The sequence below is a fragment of the Coregonus clupeaformis genome, unplaced genomic scaffold (assembly GCF_020615455.1).
Source record: "Coregonus clupeaformis isolate EN_2021a unplaced genomic scaffold, ASM2061545v1 scaf0107, whole genome shotgun sequence".
NCBI lineage: Eukaryota > Metazoa > Chordata > Actinopteri > Salmoniformes > Salmonidae > Coregonus > Coregonus clupeaformis.
In genome coordinates, this window is record NW_025533562.1 from 498,063 (window position 1) to 520,205 (window position 22,143).

The following is a 22,143-nucleotide window of genomic DNA, read 5'->3' on the forward strand; positions in this document are numbered from 1 at the left end:
TGGCCTTCATGGGTCAAATTGCTGCAAAAAAACACTACTAAAGGACACCAATAAGAAGAAGAGACTTGCTTGGGCCTAGAAACACAAGCAATGGACATTAGACCGGTGGAAATCTGTCCTTTGGTCTGATGAGTCCAAATTTGAGATTTTTGGTTCGAACCGCCGTGTCTTTGTGAGGTGAATGGATGACCTCTGCATGTGTGGATCCCACCGTGAAGCATGGAGGAGGTGGTGTGATGGTGCTTTGCTGGTGACACTGATTTATTTAGAATTCAAGGCACACTTAACCAGCATGGCTACCACAGCATTATTCTGCAACGATACGCCATTCCATCTGGTTTGCGCTTAGTGGGACTATTATTAGTTTTTCAACAGGACAATGACCCAACACACCTCCAGGCTGTGTAAGGGCTATTTGACCAAGGAGGAGAGTGATGGAGTACTGCATCAGATGACCTGGCCTACACAATCACCCGACCTCAACCCAATTGAGATGGTTTGGGATGAGTTGGACCGCAGAGTAAAGGAAAAGCAGCCAACAAATGCTCAGCATATGTGGGAACTCCTTCAAGACTGTTGGAAAAGCATTCCTCATGAAGCTGGTTGAGAGAATGCCAAGAGTGTGCAAAGCTGTCATCAAGGCAAAAGGTGGCTACTTTGAAGAATCTAAAATATTTTGATTTGTTTAACACTTTTTGTGTTACTACATGATTCCATATGTGTTATTTCATAGTTTTGATGTCTTCACCATTATTCCACAATGTAGAAAATAGTCAAAATAAAGAAGAACCCTTGAATGAGTAGGTGTGTCCAAACTCGTACTGTAGGTGATAATACATCTCTAGGAACTACCTGTCTCATCCTGACTCCCGACACGTTCATTAATATGCGACAGCTGGAGATAAAATTTGAATATTGAAACAATGTTGCAGATGTCGGAGAGACAGACAGCAAGGTTTATTCAAATTTCTGCTGTTGAAAACTAAATGTTAGTCTAAAGGAATTGTGAGATAATGTCTAGATGCTTTTTATAGTGGAGATCAAGTATATAAATTGCCTGGCTGGGCTGATGAGACAGTGGATTGCGCAGTCAGATGGAACAGAGTAAATAGACATTTTAACGTTATAGATTTAGCCGGTGGTAACTTGTGGAATAGACACCGGCTAGAATGCGGTTTTAAACAATCAGCATTCAGGATTAGACCTACCCGTTGTATAATATGTCATAACAGCTGATATAACCTGTTATAATATGGTCATAACACTGGCATGACACATATTTAGACCTGTTGTGACATACAGTATATAGTGTTCTTTTATGGCTGGTTATGATACCTACATAAGAGTGTCACAACCCACAAAACCTACCACATAAGGCAAAACATTCCATTACACCATAGCCTACATGTCAACAGTATGTTTATGTTATATATAAAAATAAATAAATACAATTATCATTGTAATTGGGCACACATTGATGTCAGACATGCACCTACCCCAATGCTCTGTTTCTGATGACTGGGATGAACACAGCAGCAGATTTCAGGAGCAGGACAAGACTCTCTTTTTCACTGATGACTGACATAAGGGCCTGTACATGATAGGCCTATCTGGCTTATATGATTCTGATGGTCATAGTGCTTCTTGACAGTGTCATAGCGTATGTTCTACAAGTTATTTAAAATATGATGAAAAAAACTAAAGAATTCATTACAACTACAAAGTATTTAAACTTTCAAATGAAAGGAAACTTCTTGGCAGAAACTTAGTTAGGTGTCATAACCAGCCCTAAAATAACACAATATATGTCACAACAGGTGTAAATATATGGGTCATGACAGTGTTATGACATATGACATCTGGTAGACAGGCAAAGCGCTAGTATGCTCAACCTAAATGATACAGTTTGTTTACAGTATCCTAAAATTAACTAATAGTATGTAGTATATACTCATTAAGTATGTAGTATACAGTATGTTAGTATGGGTATTCGAACACAGCTCTGGACTTCCAGACGGGCCGCCCCTAGGTGGTAAGGGTAGGCAACAACACATCGGCCACGCTGATCCTCAACACTGGGGCCCCTCAGGGGTGCATGCTTAGTCCCCTCCAGTACTCGCTGTTCACCCACGACTGCGTGGCCAAACACAACTCCAACACTATCATTAAGTTTACTGACGACACAACAGTGGTAGGCCTGATCACCGACAATGATGAGACAGCCTATAGGGAGGAGGTCAGAGACCTGGCAGTGTGGGGCCAGGACAACAACCTCTCCCTCTATGTGAGCAAGACAAAGGATCTGATCGTGGATTACAGGAAAAGGCGGGCCGATCAGGCCCCCATTCTCATCGACGGGGCTGTAGTGGAGCGGGTCGAGAGTTTCAAGTTCCTTGTGTCCACATCACCAACAAACTATCATGGTCAAAATACACCAAGATAGTCGTGAAGAGGGCACGACAACACCTTTTCCCCCTCAGGAGACTGAAAAGATTTGGCATGGGTCCCCAGATCCTCAAAAAGTTATACAGCTGCACCATCGAGAGCATCCTTACCAGTTGCATCACCGCCTGGTATGGCAACTGCTCAGCATCTGACCGTAACGCGCTACAGAGGGTGGTGCATACGGCCCAGTACATCACTGGGGCCAAGCTTCCTGCCATCCAGGACCTGTATACACCGCTGCCAATTATCTATGTATAGTCACTTTACCCCTACCTACATGTACAAATTACCTCGACTAACCTGTACCCCCGCACATTGACTCGGTACCGGTACCCTCTTGTATATACAGTTGAAGTCGGAAGTTTACATCCACTTAGGTTGGAGTCATTCAAACTCGTTTTTCAACCACTCCACAAATTCCTTGTTAACAAACTATAGTTTTGGCAAATCGGTTAGGACATCTAGTAATTTTTCCAACAATTGTTTACAGACATTATTCACATATAATTCACTATATTACAATTCCAGTGGGTCAGAAGTTTACAAATACTTCTGATAGGCTAATTGACATCATTTTAGTCAATTGGAGGTGTACCTGTGGATGTACTTCAAGGCCTACCTTCAAACTCAGTGCCTCGTTGCTTGACATCATGGGAAAATCAAAAGAAATCAGCCAAGACCTCAGAAAAATTATTGTAGACCTCCACAAGTCTGGTTCATCCTTGGGAGCAATTTCCAAATGCATGAAGGTACCACGTTCATCTGTACAAACAATAGTATGCAAGTATAAACACCATGGGACCACGCAGCAGTCATACCGCTCAGGAAGGAGACGCGTTCTGTCTCCTAGAGTTGAACGTACTTTGGTGCGAAAAGTGCAAATCGATCCCAGAACAACAGCAAAGGACCTTGTGAAGATGCTGGAGGAAACAGGTACAAAAGTATCTATATCCACAGTAAAAACGAGTCCTATGTCGACATAACCTGAAAGGCCGCTCAGCAAGGAAGAAGCCACTGCTCCAAAACCGCAATAAAAAAGCCAGACTGGTTTGCAACTGCACATGGGGACAAAGATCGTCCTCTGGTCTGATGAAACAAAAATAGAACTGTTTGGCCATAATGACCATCGTTATGTTTGGAGGAAAAAGGGGGTTGCTTGCAAGCCGAAGAACACGGGGGTGGCAGCATCATGCTGTGGGGCTGCTTTGCTGCAGGAGGGACTGGTGCACTTCACAAAATAGATGGCATCATGAGGAAGGAAAATTATGTGGATATATTGAAGCAACATCTCAAGACATCAGTCAGGAAGTTAAAGCTTGGTCGCAAATGGGTCTTCCAAATGGACAATGACCCCAAGCATACTTGCAAAATGGCTTAAGGACAACAAAGGCAAGGTATTGGAATGGCCATCACAAAGCCCTGACCTCAATCCTATAGAACATTTGTGGGCAGAGCTGAAAAAGCGTGTGCAAGCAAGGAGACCTACAAACCTGACTCAGTTACACCAGCTCTGTCAGGAGGAATGGGCCAAAATTCACCCAACTTATTGTGGGAAGCTTGTGGAAGGCTACCCGAAACGTTGGACCAAAGTTAAACAATTGAAAGGCAATGCTACCAAATACTAATTGAGTGTATGTAAACTTCTGACCCACTGGGAATGTGATGAAATAAATAAAAAGCTGAAAATCATTCTCTCTACTATTATTCTGACATTTCACATTCTTAAAATAAAGTGGTGATCCTAACTGACCTAAGACAAGGAATTTTTACTAGGATTAAATGTCAGGAATTGTGAAAAACTGAGTTTAAATGTATTTGGCTAAGGTGTATGTAAACTTCCGACTTCAACTGTAGCCTCGTTATTGTTCTTTTATTGTGTAATTTTCTATTCATTTTTACTTTTTTAAATATTTGCTTAACTATTAATTGAACTGCATTGTTGGTTAAGGGCTTGTAAGTAAGCATTTCACGGTAAGGTCTACACCTGTTGTATTTGGCGCATGTGACAAAATTTGATTTGATTTGAAAATATATGAATAAAGTTAGTAAGGCACACTGTAGCAAAACAACAGAATGGAAAACAAAAATATCTGTTCTTATGCAACACATTTAGGTATTACCTCCATATTTCACTGAATTTACTCCCTACTGAACACGCCTCAGTTGTCCACATCTGTTCTAGATTAAAAACTGACTGACCTTAGTCCCAAATTATTTGACAGCCATGTTCTCATGTAGGCCACTATTGGACTAGCAGTGCACTGGTGCAGTAGAACGGAATTGACTAAAGCCAAGGTTTTAATTCTGGGCCCAAATCATGATGCCGAGTTGTGACATTCTCAACTTGTTTTGCACTCTACAACGCATACTTCCCCACCCCCTTCCAACTAAATAAGATAAAACAGGAGGAATGCAAGGCCACACCTCTTGCTCCATTGTTGTCCTCCATTGTGGTTGGATCAAATGAAAGGTTAGATGTCACTTGGATGCCGTGGAGATTGGGGGGGCAACTTCACCCTACTCCGCTCACCTGAAACTGGGCAAGTTGCTCCTCTGCAGCTGCCACTTTGGCCTCCAGGACCTTCCTGTGCTCATCGTCAGCCTGCAGGGCTTCCGTCCTCTCGCCCAGGTCCCGGTTCAGACGAACACAGTCCTGCCTCAGCTTGGCTAGCTCCGCGTTCTGCCTGGAGGGGGAATGAGATCGGAGAGGGACATGTCAGAAAGCTTAGGTAGGTAGCTTAGTAGCGGCAGGTAGCTTAGTGGTTAAGAGCGTTGTGCCAGTAACCGAAAGGTCGCTGGTTCTAATCCCCGAGCCGACTAGGTGAAAAATCTGTCGATGTGCCCTTGAGCAAGGCACTTAACCCTAATTGCTCCTGTAAGTCGCTCTGGATAAGAGCGTCTGCTAAATGACCAATTATTTTTATTAATTATTTATAATTATAGAAAGATTGCTTGACTTGATGAATTTGAGTAAATTTGAGTAGAGTGTGGCTAGGACAGTTTTGGATATGGAGTAGCTGTATATCTCAGTTACTGGTGTCCAAGAATGGACATAATTCAGGCTCTTTAGGCATGTATTATTTTTGCATTATGTTAATACTTATTTTTATATTTAATACTTAGTGATAATTGACAATAAAATGGAATGGCATGATAAGCAAATAGTGATACATATTCAAAATGCTAGATAAATCATGGTCATTTTTGGAGTCGCTTTACCATGTCTGTACAAGCTAGAATGAATTATGTATCCATCCAGCCAGCCAATACACCCCCCCACAGGGCATACACAATGGGAGCTAGATAGAAAGCGGGGGACAAAAAAGCCACAATAAAACAGTTTGTGGAGAGACTCCGCTGATCTGACATTGGGAGTGTCTGCAATAAAATACTTGGCAACCATCTGAATGTGCCCTGGGGTTAGACTGATAAGGAGTCAGGTAATTCTGAAACATATCAATTTTCCTACGCCAGGGGCAATGTACTGTAGGTCTGGATGCATCAACACAGCTTCGAGTGTAGATTTTCAAACACAATATATGATTTACAACTCAAAGACAATTATATCTTAATGAGTTTATAACAACTGTCTTACCTCGAACTAAAAACGACAAACCTACTACTTCATGTTTCAGTTGTTTTAGGGAATTTAGTGCTAGAAAGTAACTCATTCCCACCCCTTGATGAGTTGAATCAGGTTTTTTAATGCTGGGCTAAAACAAACATGTGCACACCCTGGCAAACCCTGTTCTTGAAAGAAAATTATGGCCAAAGCTTGTAAGTAGAATATTTCTTAGACTTATTTTGATAAAAGCAGTCTTTAACAGTCTACTTGTGAGTGATGGACATATTGAATGTTTTATTCAAGTTGGATTACTCCTGAGGCTACAGCACCAAAAGACACATGGACATTTTCTCTCTCAATTCAGATTTCCTTGATTCCTCAAGTTCTGTCTCATTGCCTCCTTCTCAAGACTAAGAAGAATGTGGCGGGGAGAGAGTTGAAGAATCAAGTAAAGTCGAATTGAGAAAAGGGCATTTTAAGAGTAGACCACACCTGGGCTGTGTTCATTAGGGCACACCGTAGCAGAACGTTTCAACAAAAGAAAATGAATATTTCTTATTGGGAAAAGTCCAGGTAGTTCCACCCCATTTCACTCCATTTTTTTCCACTGAACAAGACTCAGATTTCCCCATAGAATAGGAGTTGTATTGTTGATTTCCCCATCTACCTGCTCTCGGCCTGGCTGGTGGCCTGGTTGAGGGCGTCTCTCAGGATGGAGTTCTCCTGCTGCAAGCGGGCCAGCTGAGCGACTGGACCATTGTCCAGCTGCTCCTGCAGGCTCGCTATCTGTATGGGGGTGTTAGCAAAAACAAATATTTCCATAAATGTTTGTGCAGACAGTTAACAGCTGATGTTTCTCGTCTTGTCTGTCTTGTACTTTTACAAACAAGTCGAACACGTTGTTACCTAGGGGTCACAATATGTTATTACTGTCAAATTCAGAGGCTGCTGTCAAAGTGGTGGAAGCAGCAGCTCCACATTCAGTCAGGCACAGGATCATTGTGGAACGTTCAGATGGAAACACGTGTAGAACAGACATGTCTCTGATGTGGAGTCAGGACTCAAGTCAGCTCTATTCATGGAATTTCTGTCTGGACTGTTCAGTACATTAAATCACCCCTCCTGAACACGACCCTGGCGTTTATGGGGTCGTGAACTCTGACCTTGAGGTTGAGCTGCTGGGTCTTAGCCACGTGGTCCTGGTAGGAGGCCTGCATGCGAGCCTGCAGGGCAGTTATCTCCTGAGTGTGAGCATTCAGCTCTGAGCTCAGACGGGTCTCGACCGTCGCCATCTTGGATTTCTCTGCGCTCAGCTCCTGTGTGGGCATCGGGGATCGTTAATGACATCAGCGAAAAACACTTGGTTAAAGTCAGTGTTCCCCCAATCCTGCTACTTGGGTGCACATTTTTGTTCTACCCCTTTTTTTGGTTTGTTAATCTGTTTCTCTTCCTGAGTGTTCCAACAGGCACAGTGTGAGCCAGTGGCATAAATACCGCAGGGAGATATTTACAGTAAGCACCAGCTACCAAATCCTGGCCTACTGCACTGAGGCCAAGACCTGTTTAAGATGCTACCTAGCCTAGCACTAACACAATTAATTCAATTCATCAACTTATCATCATGCGTTTCATTAGTCGAATGAGGTGTATTATGGCATTGTTTCTACCCTGTGCCTGGAAGTCAGTTGGATGTCGGTTTACCCAATTTTTTTATTTATTTTTTATTTCACCTTTATTTAACCAGGTAAGCCAGTTGAGAACAGGTTCTCATTTACAACTGCGACCTGGCCAAGATAAAGCAAAGTAGTGCAATAAAAACAACACAGAGTTACATATGGGGTAAAGAAAAAAACATAAAGTCAGAAAATACAACAGAAAATATATATACAGTGTGTGCAAATGTAGCAAGTTATGGAGGTAAGGCAATAAATGGGCTATAGTGCAGAATAATTACAATAGTATTAACACTGGAATGCTAGATGTGCAAGAGATTATGTGCAAATAGAGATACTGGGGTGCAAAAGAGCAAATTAAATAACAATATAGGGATGAGGTAGTTGGGTGGGCTAATTTCAGATGGGCTGTGTACAGGTGCAGTGATCGGTAAGGTGCTCTGACAACTGATGCTTAAAGTTATTGGGGGAGATAAGAGTCTCCAGCTTCAGAGATTTTTGCAATTCGTTCCAGTCATTGGCAGCAGAGAACTGGAAGGAATGGCGGCCAAAGGAGGTGTTGGCTTTGGGAATGACCAGTGAGATATACCTGCTGGAGCGCAGACTACGGGTGGGTGCTGCTATGGTGACCAATGAGCTAAGATAGGGCGGGGATTTGCCTAGCAGTGATTTATAGATGGCCTGGAGCCAGTGGGTTTGACGACGAACATGTAGTGAGGACCAGCCAACAAGAGCGTACAGGTCACAGTGGTGGGTAGTGTATGGGGCTTTGGAGACAAAACGGATGGCACTGTGATAGACTACATCCAATTTGCTGAGTAGAGTGTTGGAGGCTATTTTGTAAATGACATCGCCGAAGTCAAGGATCGGTAGGATAGTCAGTTTTACGAGGGCATGTTTGGCAGCATGAGTGAAGGAGGCTTTGTTGCGAAATAGGAAGCCGATTCTAGATTTAACTTTGGATTGGAGATTCTTTATGTGAGTCTGGAAGTTGAGTTTACAGTCTAACCAGACACCTAGATATTTGTAGTTGTCCACATACTCTAGGTCAGACCCGTCGAGAGTGGTGATTCTAGTCGGGTGGGCGGGTGCTAGCAGCGTTCGATTGAAAAGCATGCATTTAGTTTTACTAGTGTTTAAGAGCAGTTGAAGGCTACTGAAGGATTGTTGTATGGCATTGAAGCTCGTTTGGAGGTTTGTTAACACAGTGTCCAATGAAGGGCCAGATGTATACAAAATGGTGTCGTCTGCGTAGAGGTGGATCTGAGAGTCACCAGCAGCAAGAGCGACATCATTGATATACACGGAGAAAAGTGTCGGCCCAAGAATTGAACCCTGTGGCACCCCCATAGAGACTGCCATAGGTCCAGACAACAGGCCCTCCGATTTGACACACTGAACTCTATCTGAGAAGTAGTTGGTGAACCAGGCGAGGCAGTCATTTGAGAAACCAAGGCTATTTAGTCTGCCAATAAGAATGCGGTGGTTGACAGAGTCGAAAGCCTTGGCCAGGTCGATGAAGACGGCTGCACAGTACTGTCTATTATCAATCGCGGTTATAATATCGTTTAGGACCTTGAGCGTGGCTGAAGTGCACCCGTGACCAGCTCGGAAACCGGATTGCATAGCGGAGAAGGTACGGTGGTATTCGAAATGGTCGATGATCTGTTTGTTAACTTGGCTTTCGAATACTTTGAAAGGCAGGGCAGGATGGATATAGGTCTGTAGCAGTTTGGATCTAGAGTGTCACCCCCTTTGAAGAGGGGGGGATGACCGCGGCAGCTTTCCAATCTCTGGGGATCTCAGACGTTATGAAAGAGAGGTTGAACAGACTAGTAATAGGGGTTGCGACAATTTCGGCGGCTAGTTTTAGGAAGAAAGGGTCCAGATTGTCTAGCCCAGCTGATTTGTAGGGGTCCAGATTTTGCAGCGCTTTCAAAACATCAACTGTCTGAATTTGTGTGAAGGAGAAGCGGGGGGGGCATGGGCAAGTTGCAGCAGAGGGTGCAGAGTTGGTGGCCGGGTTAGTGGTAGCCAGATGGAAAGCATGGCCAGCTGTAGCAAAATGCTTGTTGAAATTCTCGATTATTGTAGATTTATCGGTGGTGATAGTGTTTCCTAGCCTCAGTGCAGTGGGCAGCTGGGAGGAAGTGCTCTTATTCTCCATGGACTTTACAGTGTCCCAAAACTTTTTGGAGTTAGTGCTACAGGATGCAAATTTCTGTTTGAAAAAGTTAGCCTTTGCTTTCCTGACTGCTTGTGTATATTGGTTCCTAACTTCCCTGAAAAGTTGCATATCGCGGGGGCTATTTGATGCTAATGCTGTACGCCACAGGATGTTTTTGTGCTGGTCAAGGGCAGTCAAGTCTGAGGAGAACCAGGGGCTATATCGGTTCTTAGTTCTGTATTTTTGAATGGGGCATGTTTATTTAAGATTGAGAGGAAATTACTTTTAAGGAACAACCAGGCATCCTCTACTGACGGAATGAGATCTATATCCATCCAGGATACCTGGGCCAGGTCAATTAGGAAGGCCTCCTCGCTAAAGTGTTTTAGGGAGCGTTTGACAGTGATGAGGGGTGGTCGTTTGACCGCGGACCCGTTACGGACGCAGGCAATAAGGCAGTGATCGCTGAGATCCTGGTTGAAGACAGCTGAGGTGTATTTAGAGGGTATATTAGTCAGGATGATATCTATGAGGGTACCCATGTTTAAGGATTTAGGGTTGTACCTGGTAGGTTCGTTGATGATTTGCGTGAGGTTGAGGGCATCTAGCTTGGATTGTAGGATGGCTGGGGTATTAAGCATATCCCAATTTAGGTCACCAAGCAGTACAAACTCAGAGGATAAATGGGGGGCAATCAATTCACATATGGTGTCCAGGGCACAGCTGGGGGCTGAGGGGGTCTGTAGCAAGCGGCAACAGTGAGAGACTTATTTCTGGAAAGGTGGATTTTTTAGAAGTAGAAGCTCAAACTGTTTGGGCACAGACCTGGATAGTATGATAGAGCTCTGCAGGCTATCTCTACAGTAGATTGCAACTCCACCCCCCTTTGGCAGTTCTATCTAGACGGAAAATGTTGTAGTTGGGGATGGAAATTTCAGAATTTTTGGTGGCCTTCCTGAGCCAGGATTCAGACACTGCTAGAACATCAGGGTTGGCAGAGTGTGCTAACACAGTGAATAACTCAAACTTAGGAAGTAGACTTCTGATATTTATGTGCAAGAAACCAAGACTTTTGCGATTACAGAAGTCAACAAATGATAGCTCCTGGGGAGTAGGAGTGATACTGGGGGCTACAGGGCCTGGGTTAGCCTCTACATCACCAGAGGAACAGAGGAGGACTAGAATAAGGATACGGCTAAAGGCTTTAAGAACTGGTCTTCTAGTGCGTTGGGTACATAGAATAAAGGGGGCAGATTTCCGGGTGTTATAGAAAAGATTCAGGGCATTATGAACAGACAAGGATATGGAAGGACATGAGTAAAGTGGAGGCAAACCTAAGCGTTGGGTAACACTGAAAGAGATAGTATCTCTAGAGGCATAAATTGAGTCGGTCTGTGAGTGTATGGGTGGAGGGACAAAGGGGCTAACCAAGGCAGGTTCAGCTAGGCTGGGGGTCTACAGTGATATAGTACAATTAGAAATAACCGAAACAACAATAAACTAACCATGTTTGGGCTGAGGCTAAACATAAACAGGATGTAGTACCGTAAAAAGGAACAGTCCAGCAGATATCAGCTGTATAGCTGAGTTATCACAAGGTCCGGTGGTGAAGCGCCAGTGAGCAAGAGGCCACGGCTAGCGTGTGCTACGTCCGTTTTGTTGTAGCCAGCTGGTAGCGACGGAAAAACTGATATGTTCTGGGTCGACAACGCGCAGTGCTGACTCTCCTTCCTCTCATGTTCACTTTTTCACTGATTTTAAAGGACATTACTGGTATAAGAAATAAGGTGGAAATACCCACTAGCCCATCCCTCCACCAATCCAATGCTTTTAGATGTGTGTACACTTAAGGAAAAATAAGATACTATTGGGATGGACCCATGGTCTTTACCTTGGTGAGCTCCCTCAGTCGATTCTTGGCGGCGGTGGCATCCTCCTGCTCGGTAGACAGCTGCTTCTCCTTCTCCTCTAGCTGTTTCTTCAGGGCAGCTATGGGATCCCCCTTCTGAGAGGCCTAACCATCAGATATGACACAAGTTGACCACCACTGATCGGCTACAGTTGATGTTAAATGAAATGTTGGGGGAAAAAGGCAACCTCAGCTCCATCATTCATTGAATCAGATGGCTCATTCATCACAAAACCGACTGATATTGCCAACTACTTTAATTATTTTTTAATTGCCAAGATTAGGAAATTTAGGCATGACATGCCAGCAACAAATGCTGACACTACTACACATCCAAGTATCTGACCAAATTAGGAAAGACAAGCATTGTAATTTTGAATTCCGTAAAGTGAGTGTGGAAGAGGTGAAAAAATTATTGTTGTCTATCAACAATGACAAGCCACCGTGGTCTGACAACTTGGATGGAAAATTACTGAGGATAATAGCATATTGCAACTCCTATTTGCCATATTTTCAATTTAAGTCTACTAGAAAGTGCATGCCCCGAGGCCTGGAGGGAAGCAATTGTAATTCCACTACCTAAGAATAGTCAACCCCCCTTTACTGGCTCAAATAGCCGACCAATCAGCCTGTTACCAACCCTTAGTAAACTATTGGAAAAAATTGTGTTTGACAAGATACAATGCTGTTTTACAGTAAACAAATTGACAACAGACTTTCAGCACACTTATAGGGAAGGACATTCAACAAGCACAGCACTTACATTTCTCTCAGTCAATCAGTCATTTGTGTATGATAAAAATATCGTGGGGGCTGTTCTGTTAGACTTCAGTGTGGCTTTTGACATTATCGATCATAGTCTGCTGCTGGAAAAACGTATGTGTTATGGCTTTACACCCCCTGCTATATTGTGGATAAAGAGTTAACTGTCTAACAGAACATAGGGGGTGTTCTTTAATGGAAGCCTCTCCAACAATCCAGGTAGAATCAGGAATTCCCCAGGGCAGCTGTCTAGGCCCCTTACTTTTTTCAATCTTTACTAACGACATGCCACTGGCTTTGAGTAAAGCGAGTGTGTCTATGTATGTGGATGACTCAACAATATACACGTCAGCTACTACAGCGACTAAATTGACTGCAACACTTAACAAAGAGCTGCAGTTAGTTTCAGAGTGGGTGGCAAGGAATAAGTTAGTCCTAAATATTTATACAACTAAAAGCATTGTATTTGGGACAAATCATTCACTAAACCTCAACTAAATCTTGTAATAAATAATGTGGAAATTGAGCAAGTTGAGGTGACTAAACTGCTTGGAGTAACCCTGGATTGTAAACTGTCATGGTCAAAACATATTGATACAACAGTAGCTAAGATGGGGAGAAGTCTGTCCATAATAAAGCGCTGCTCTACCTTCTTAACAGCATTATCAACAAGGCAGGTCCTACAAGCCCTAGTTTTGTCGCACCTGGACTACTGTTCAGTCGTGTGGTCAGGTGCCACAAAAAGGGACTTTGGAAAATTGCAATTGGCTCAGAACAGGGCAGCATGGCTGGCCCTTGGATCTACACAGAGAGCTAACATTAATAATATGCATGTCAATCTCTCCTGGCTTAAAGTGGAGGAGAGATTGACTTCATCACTACTTGTATTTATGAGAGGTTTTGACATGTTGGGTGCACTGAGCTGTCTGAGCTACTGGCGCACAGCTCAGTCACCCATGCATACCCCACAAGACATGCCACAAGAGGTCTCTTCACAGTCCCCAAGTCCAGAAAAGACTATGGGAGGCGCACAGTACTACATAGAGCCATGACTACATGGAACTCTATTCCACATCAAGTAACTGATGCAAGCAGTACAATTAGATTTTAAAAAAACAAATAAAAATACACCTTATGGAACAGCGGGGACTGTGAAGCAACACACATATAGGCACAGACACATGCATACACACACGATAACATACGCACTATACACACACGTACACATGGATTTTGTATTGTAGATATGTGGTAGTGGTGGAGTAGGGGCCTGAGGGCACATAGTGTGTTGTGAAACTTGTGACTGTATTGTAATGTTTTTAAAATTGTATAACTGCCTTAATTTTGCTGGACCCCAGGAAGAGTAGCTAATGGTGATCCATAATAAATACAAATACAAAATGTTAAGATAAGCCAGAGAATGTCTGCATCCCAAATAGCACCCTATTTCCTATAGAGTGCACTACTTTTGACCAGGGTCAATAGGGCTCTGGTCAAAAGTAGTGCACTATATAGGGAATAGGGTGCCATTTGGTATACAGTCAATATAACCTCTCAGTTGGGAAATATCGGAACAAAGGTGCTTCCAAAACTACTAGGATGATTCATATTTAGGGGTGTAAAAATTACAATATTAAAATAATTTGTTTACAAGTGTTAAAGGGAAAAAAACCTACAGTATAGTTTATTACTTGAAATGTTGCTATGCTTAATTAATTCAAAGGCTTCTGCAATTTAGAAGTGTGTGTATGTACGTAATGACTACACATAATGACTGTTTGACTCAGACAAAAGATATTCCATCATGCACAATCATGTCTGGTACATTTTAACCGTAACCAAGGTTTCTCAATCTTGTCTCAGAAAACGCCTGCTCCTTTCTATTTATGTCTATGCCTGCATTTCTACTAAAGGGAATGCAGAGGTGGCTGGGCCACAGACCACTGTCTGTAATGCTTGCAGTCAGCCAGTCTGGAGGGTAATACTGTACCAGTTGCCAGGAGTCGAGGCCAGCCTTGTCACTGAGCACTTCGATGAGCCTCTGGGTCTCTCTCTCGCTGAACGTCATGCTGCTCACGGTGGACAAGAGAGTCTTGTATGGCAGGAGGAGGGGAGCATCCGCAGAGTCAACAGCAGCAACCACTACAAGGAGAGAGTGTGAGTGAGGATGATAAGTGTGCCAGGGAGTTACCTATGTCAGGGGTTACAGGATGGATGACTCGTTTATATTTTTTATGATGTACTACTTGTCTATCATTTGGATGACTTACTAAACTCAGCAAAAAAAGAAACGTCCCTTTTCAGGACCCTGTCTTTCAAAGATAATTCGTAAAAATCCAAATAACTTCACAGATCTTCATTGTAAAGGGTTTAAACACTGTTTCCCATGCTTGTTCAATGAACCATAAACAATTAATGAACATGCACCTGTGGAACGGTCGTTAAGACACTAACAGCTTACAGACGGTAGGCAATTAAGGTCACAGTTATGAAAACTTAGGACACTAAAGAGGCCTTTCTACTGACTCTGAAAAACACCAAAAGAAAGATGCCCAGGGTCCCTGCTCATCTGCGTGAACGTGCCTTAGGCATGCTGCAAGGAGGCATGAGGACTGCAGATGTGGCCAGGGCAATAAATTGCAATGTCCGTACTGTGAGACACCTAAGACAGTGCTACAGGGAGACAGGACGGACAGCTGATTGTCCTCACAGTGGCAGAACACGTGTAACAACACCTGTACAGGATCGGTACATCCGATCATTACACCTGCGAGACAGGTACAGGATGGCAACAACAACTGCCCGAGTTACACCAGGAACGCACAATCCCTCCATCAGTGCTCAGACTGTCCGCAATAGGCTGAAAGAGGCTGGACTGAGGGCTTGTAGGCCTGTTGTAAGGCAGGTCCTCACCAAACATCACCGGCAACAACGTCGCCTATGGGCACAAACCCACTGTCGCTAGACCAGACAGGACTGGCAAAAAGTGCTCTTCACTGACGAGTTGCGGTTTTGTCTCACCAGGGGTGATGGACGGATTCCCGTTTATCGTTGAAGGAATGAGCGTTACACCGAGGCCTGTACTCTGGAGCGGGAGCGATTTGGAGGTGGAGGGTCCGTCATGGTCTGGGGCGGTGTGTCACAGCATCATCGGACTGAGCTTGTTGTCATTGCAGGCAATTTCAACGCTGTGTGTTACAGGGAAGACATCCTCCTCCCTCATGTGGTACCCTTCCTGCAGACTCATCCTGACATGACCCTCCAGCATGACAATGCCACCAGCCATACTGCTCGTTCTGTGCGTGATTTCCTGCAAGACAGGAATATCAGTGTTCTGCCATGGCCAGCGAAGAGCCCGGATCTCAATCCGATTGAGCACGTCTGGGACCTGTTGGATTGGCGGGTGAAGGCTAGGGCCATTCCCCACAGAAATGTCAGGGAACTTGCAGGTGCCTTGGTGGAAAAGTGGGGTAACATCTCACAGCAAGAACTGGCAAATCTGGTGCAGTCCATGAGGAGGAGATGCACTGCTTAATACACCTGGTGGCCACACCAGATATTGACTGTTACTTTTGATTTTGACACCCCATTTGTTCAGGGACACATTATTCCATTTCTGTTAGTCACGTCTGTGGAACTTGTTGAGTTTGTCTCAGTTGTTGAATCTTATGTTCATACAAATATTTACACATGTTAAGTTTAATGAAAATAAACGCAGTTGACAGTGAGAGGACGTTTCTTTTTTTTTGCTGAGTTTAGTTTACAAGTTGAATAATAAATGTACTTTTCTATAACTTGGATGGTTTCCTATTTTATTACTTGGATGAATGACCAGGTTATCTTAGATTAATTACTTGTATGACTAACTGTAGCCTAGTATTAAACAAAAAATAAGTTGGGGAAGGTTAGAAAGGGGAAAGTCTTAGGAGAATGAGGGGCCATGTGATCTTTAATTCTATACTGAACAAAAATATAAAAACGCAACATGCAACAATTTCTACAATTTTGCAGAGTAACAGTTCATAAGGAAATCAGTCAATTAAAATCAATTCATTAGGCCCTAATCTTTGGATTTCACATGACTGGGCAGGGGCGCACCCACTTGTGAGCCAGGCCCAGCCTCCTCAGATGATCATGCATGTGAAGAAGCCGGATGTGGAGGGCTGAAATTGCACGCTCCCTCAAAACTTGAGACATCCGTGGCATTGTGTTGTGTGACAAAACTGCACATTTTAGAGTGCCTTTTATTGTCCACAATACAAGGTGCACCTGTGTAATGATAAGGCTGTTTAATCAGTTTCTTGATATGGATTATCTTGACAAAGGATCAAATGCTCACTATCAGGGATGTAAACAAATTTGTGCACAACATTTGAAAGAAATAAGCTTTTTGTGCATTTGGAACATTTCTGGGATATTTTATTTCAGCTCATGAAACATGGGACCAACACTTTACATGTTGCGTTTATATTTTTTGTTCAGCGTATATGACATAGGGTCTAATCCACAACCAGGACCCATTGCTTCAATTGGCCTTTCATCATAATACCAACGCTTCACTAGAGAGAGACTTCCTATAGGAATGCAGCTGTTGATAGCAGGGTTGGGGTCAATTTCGAATAGAAATGTCTGAATTTCTAATTCAATAATTGAAAAAAGGGCATTTATTGACTTCTTGATAAACATAAAAGGAGAAACTATTTATGTTAAACGTTTTTCCATTCCTCAATTGTATTTTCAATTAACTTCCTGAATTGACTTACCTGAATTCAGCAAGTAGCCTAGTGGTAAAGAGCGTTGGGCTAGTAACTGAAAGGTCGCTGGTTCAAATCAAATCCAAGCCAACTAGGTGAAAAATCTGTCGATGTGCCCTGAAGCAAGACATTTAACCCTAATGGCTCTTGTAAGTTAGTCTGGATAAGAGCATTTGCTAAATGACTCAAATAAAAAAAAATTACAAATGTAATTCAAATTGACCCCAATCCTGGTTTATAGAGTACATGAATTGCAATAGTTTTACATTACGAGTTATCATATAATTAAAACAGTAACAACTTCATCAAAGCAAATTATTTACTATCAACCTGGCTCAGCCTTTGCCTTGGATTTTTTCTTCTTAGCAGGTGCTTCAGCCTTGAGCTCCTCTGCCTTGGCAACGGGTGTGGCGGGAGTGTCACTGGACACAGGAGCAGGCGCGGCAGTCACCGGGGCAACCTCAACCGCCACAGGTGGCACGACCATGACGGGCACTTCCTTGGCGATGGTCTCCGGGACGACGGCAGGCTTGGCAGGGGCCGGCGCCACCTTGGCCACTTTCTTCTTCTTCTTCGGGGAGGGGGCGGCGGCCTCCATGGCCACTGGGGCAGGGGCAGCACAGGCGACCATGACAGGCTCCGGGGCAGCAACGATGGGCTCGGGTTCAGGCTCAGGGGCGGCGAGAGGCTCAGGTTCGGGTTCGGGCTCGCTAGCGGACTCTGCGACCGGTTCTGGGAGATTCCCGTTAGGCCGTTCTTCTTTCTTCTTGGCTTTGCTCTTATTCTCCAACGCTTTCTGCTTCTTCTTATTCTTCAGAGAGAGCTGGACCTGGGCAGACTTGCCCAGCTCGCGGCGGTGCTTGGCCAGGGCCTCCTCGTACGACGTCTCCTTCATGGAGAGTGTGGAAACCAGAGCAATGCCGATGGCGGAGATCACCATGAATACACCAAAGACCATGAAGCCGAGGGTTTGGGGGTCGTAAACGTCCATGTCTTTATTTCAATCTTGTCCCTCCGCAAAGCCTAGCACAAAAAAAGCAGAGGTCACGATTAGCTAGGTGTCAAAGGATGCGAGCGATAATCAAAGGTAACAACATAATGTTTAGCAAATAGGTTCAATACCGGCCACTTCATGATTTAGTTTTGTCCCCCTCTCAATATATTTATCAATTACCAGAGTGACATTTCACAAAGAAGGATCAATGAGTTAGCCAGCTAACTTTGGTAAAACCGCTAAAATAGCATTCCTATATTTATGGTTTATCATGAATGCTGATGTTGAATACAGAATTTTGATCTATGCCATTACAATTTGTCTTTGAGATTTAAATTAAGAAAACATTTCAGGTTTCAGAATATTTAGAAAAGTTACACAAGCAAAAATAAGTTGTTGGAAGCTAAATGTAAAACTTCCAAAAATGTGTTCGCCCATGTGTAGTAATGTTTAAAAGCCTAAATTTAGAAAAATATGTTGGCTGGCTCACTGATCTAATATATATATATATATATATATATATATATATATATATATATATATATATATATATATATATATATATATATATATATATATATATATATATATATATATATATATATATATATACACATATACATACATACATACATACATACACACACACACACACACAGTGGGGAGAACAAGTATTTGATACACTGCCGATTTTGCAGGTTTTCCTACTTACAAAGCATGTAGAGGTCTGTAATTTTTATCAGAAAATTACAATTACCTTTTAAAAATCCAGAAAATCACATTGTATGATTTTTAAGTAATTAATTTGCATTTTATTGCATGACATAAGTATTTGATACATCAGAAAAGCAGAACTTAATATTTGGTACAGAAACCTTTGTTTGCAATTACAGAGATCATGTAAGTTTCCTGTAGGTCTTGACCAGGTTTGCACACACTGCAGCAGGGATTTTGGCCCACTCCTCCATACAGACCTTCTCCAGATCCTTCAGGTTTTGGGGCTGTCGCTGGGCAATACGGACTTTCAGCTTCCTCCAAAAATGTTCTATTGGGTTCAGGTCTGGAGACTGGCTAGGCCACTCCAGGACCTTGAGCCACTCCTTAGTTGCCCTGGCTGTGTGTTTCGGGTCGTTGTCATGCTGGAAGACCCAGCCACGACCCATCTTTAATGCTCTTACTGAGGGAAGGAGGTTGTTGGCCAAGATCTTGCGATACATGGCCCCATCCATCCTCCCCTCAATACGGTGCAGTCGTCCTGTCCCCTTTGCAGAAAAGCATCCCCAAAGAATGATGTTTCCACCGCCATGCTTCACGGTTGGGATGGTGTTCTTGGGGTTGTACTCATCCTTCTTCTTCCTCCAAACACAGCGAGTGGAGTTTAGACCAAAAAGCTCTATTTCTGTCTCATCAGACCACATGACCTTCTCCCATTCCTCCTCTGGATCATCCAGATGGTCATTGGCAAACTTCAGACGGGCCTGGACATGCGCTGGCTTGAGCAGGGGGACCTTGCGTGCGCTGCAGGATTTTAATCCATGACGGCGTAGTGTGTTTCTAATGGTTTTCTTTGAGACTGTGGTCCCAGCTCTCTTCAGGTCATTGACCAGGTCCTGCCGTGTAGTTCTGGGCTGATCCCTCACCTTCCTCATGATCATTGATGCCCCACGAGGTGAGATCTTGCATGGAGCCCCAGACCGAGGTTGATTGACCGTCATCTTGAACTTCTTCCATTTTTTAATAATTGCGCCAACAGTTGTTGCCTTCTCACCAAGCTGCTTGCCTATTGTCCTGTAGCCCATCCTAGCCTTGTGCAGGTCTACAATTTTATCCCTGATGTCCTTACACAGCTCTCTGGTCTTGGCCATTGTGGAGAGGTTGGAGTCTGTTTGATTGAGTGTGTGGTCAGGTGTCTTTTATACAGGTAACGAGTTCAAACAGGTGCAGTTAATACAGGTAATGAGTGGAGAACAGGAGGGCTTCTTAAAGAAAAACTAACAGGTCTGTGAGAGCCGGAATTCTTACTGGTTGGTAGGTGATCAAGTACTTATGTCATGCAATAAAATGCAAATTAATTACTTTAAAATCATACGATGTGATTTTCTGGATTTTTGTTTTAGATTGTCTCTCACAGTTGAAGTGTACCTATGATAAAAATTACAGACCACTACATGCTTTGTAAGTAGGAAAACCTGCAAAATTGGCAGTGTATCAAATATTTGTTCTCCCCACTGTATATATATATATATATATATATAAATTATCAGTCAAATAGGAAAATCACAAGCAGAGGTAGAGATGGCACGCATGAGTGTCTCGCAGAACTTGAGAAGTTCATACAAGTTGGCTACCCGCAGTGCAGGAGATGACTGACACACACGAAAAGGCACTAATCACAATAGACATACATTTTTACAGATTCTGTAAACTGTTGTGTACTATTCAAAATTAAGTAATTGATTATCAACCTAACGGTCATCTACCTATCCATTGATTAATTTATTGGGATTTTATAGCAGTAACCAGATTCTTATAGTTTAGGGCTTTCTTGCTTGTTTTAGCGGCCTTTGAGGAAAGGTGGACCAAATTCACTTCATGGTAAAGGTGGAACAAATTTTGCTGGGTAAAAACAACAATCCCTCCATAGGCATACTACCAGCTCCTGAACTTCCAGTAGGGGTAAAGAAAAACAGCTTCACAGGCCGTAATTTCTCCCCTGTACAAAGAAAAGCTCTTCTCACAGAGGACAGAGAGTTCAGCCTGCAACTTTCCGCTCACAAGAGAACTCATGTTACGCAACACCCTCGAGAGACACATACACCCCCCCCCCATCCCATTTACGTTCACATACAAAAATGGCACTTTGTCTCCAGTTTCCAGAGGACACACCTGTACACAGTTGCACTAAACACAATGAAAATTCCCTATGAGTTACTGCGACCAGGAACCATTCCGGAGAACGACTCCTTCGAGAGTGGGCTTTCAGCTACTCATACTCCTCAGAGGCAATGCTGACTCTATACAGTAGATAAGGTCTGAGTACCAAATGGTCCCATATTCCTTATGTAGTGCTCTATTGTTTACCAGGGCCCTCTCTTCAAAAGTAGTGCACTACATTTTAGATTTTACATTTTAGTCATTTAGCAGACGCTCTTATCCAGAGTGACTTACAGGAGCAATTAAGGTTAAGTGCCTTGCTCAAGGGCACATCAACTGATTTTTTCACCTAGTCGGCTCAGGGATTAGAACCAGCGACCTTTCGGTTACTGGCACAACGCTCTTAACCACTAAGCTACCTGCCGCCCCACTAAGCTACCTGCCGCCCCACTAAGCTACCTGCCGCCCCATAGGGAATAGGGTGCCATTTGGGACATAAACAAGGCCTCAGGTGAAGAAAAAATGCTGACTCTAAAGGAGTGAAAACACACCCCCTTCCATGCTTTCTCCCTCTCTTCAATAGTCAAAATCAAATATTCATAATAGATCAGAAAGCAATAGTAGCAATCTTATGGAACACAAACATTTGGATATCCATTCTGAAACTGATACTTTGGGATAAAATGCTTTAGTGTTGGATTTAAATTACTTGACAAGGTGATTCGGAGTCATTCGTTCAAACTGAAATAAACTCCTAAAGGAGCAAACTGTTGTTTTACATCCACATTAGCCTATAGATAAATAGGGTCACTGATCAATCTATCAGTTTTGCAATAGCCAACAACTATTCATTCCAATGATGCTTTAAAACAAAACAAAAACGAAATACACGGGTATGTTTATTATGTAGCCCATATTGAGATAAAATTTCAACAAAAAAAATGGAGAAAATAAAAGTATCCAAAGCCTTCACATCATTCTCTAGCTACAGATTGTTAAA

The 22,143-nt window shown here is 43.1% G+C and overlaps 1 protein-coding gene across 3 annotated transcripts in view; it reads right to left on the minus strand.

Moving 5' to 3' along the window:
- LOC121572658 (ribosome-binding protein 1) overlaps positions 1-22,143 on the minus strand; it is a 54,853-nt gene that overhangs the window by 29,947 nt on the left and 2,763 nt on the right. For all 3 annotated transcript variants that reach the window (XM_045213368.1, XM_045213369.1, XM_045213367.1), the window contains exons 2-7: positions 17,606-18,298; positions 14,512-14,663; positions 11,742-11,864; positions 7,174-7,326; positions 6,678-6,796; positions 4,976-5,129 (exon numbers count right to left, since the gene is read on the minus strand). In XM_045213368.1, the coding sequence (XP_045069303.1) occupies positions 4,976-5,129; positions 6,678-6,796; positions 7,174-7,326; positions 11,742-11,864; positions 14,512-14,663; positions 17,606-18,266 (1,362 nt within the window). In that variant the 5' untranslated portion in view covers positions 18,267-18,298. The remainder of the gene's footprint in view (positions 1-4,975; positions 5,130-6,677; positions 6,797-7,173; positions 7,327-11,741; positions 11,865-14,511; positions 14,664-17,605; positions 18,299-22,143) is intronic.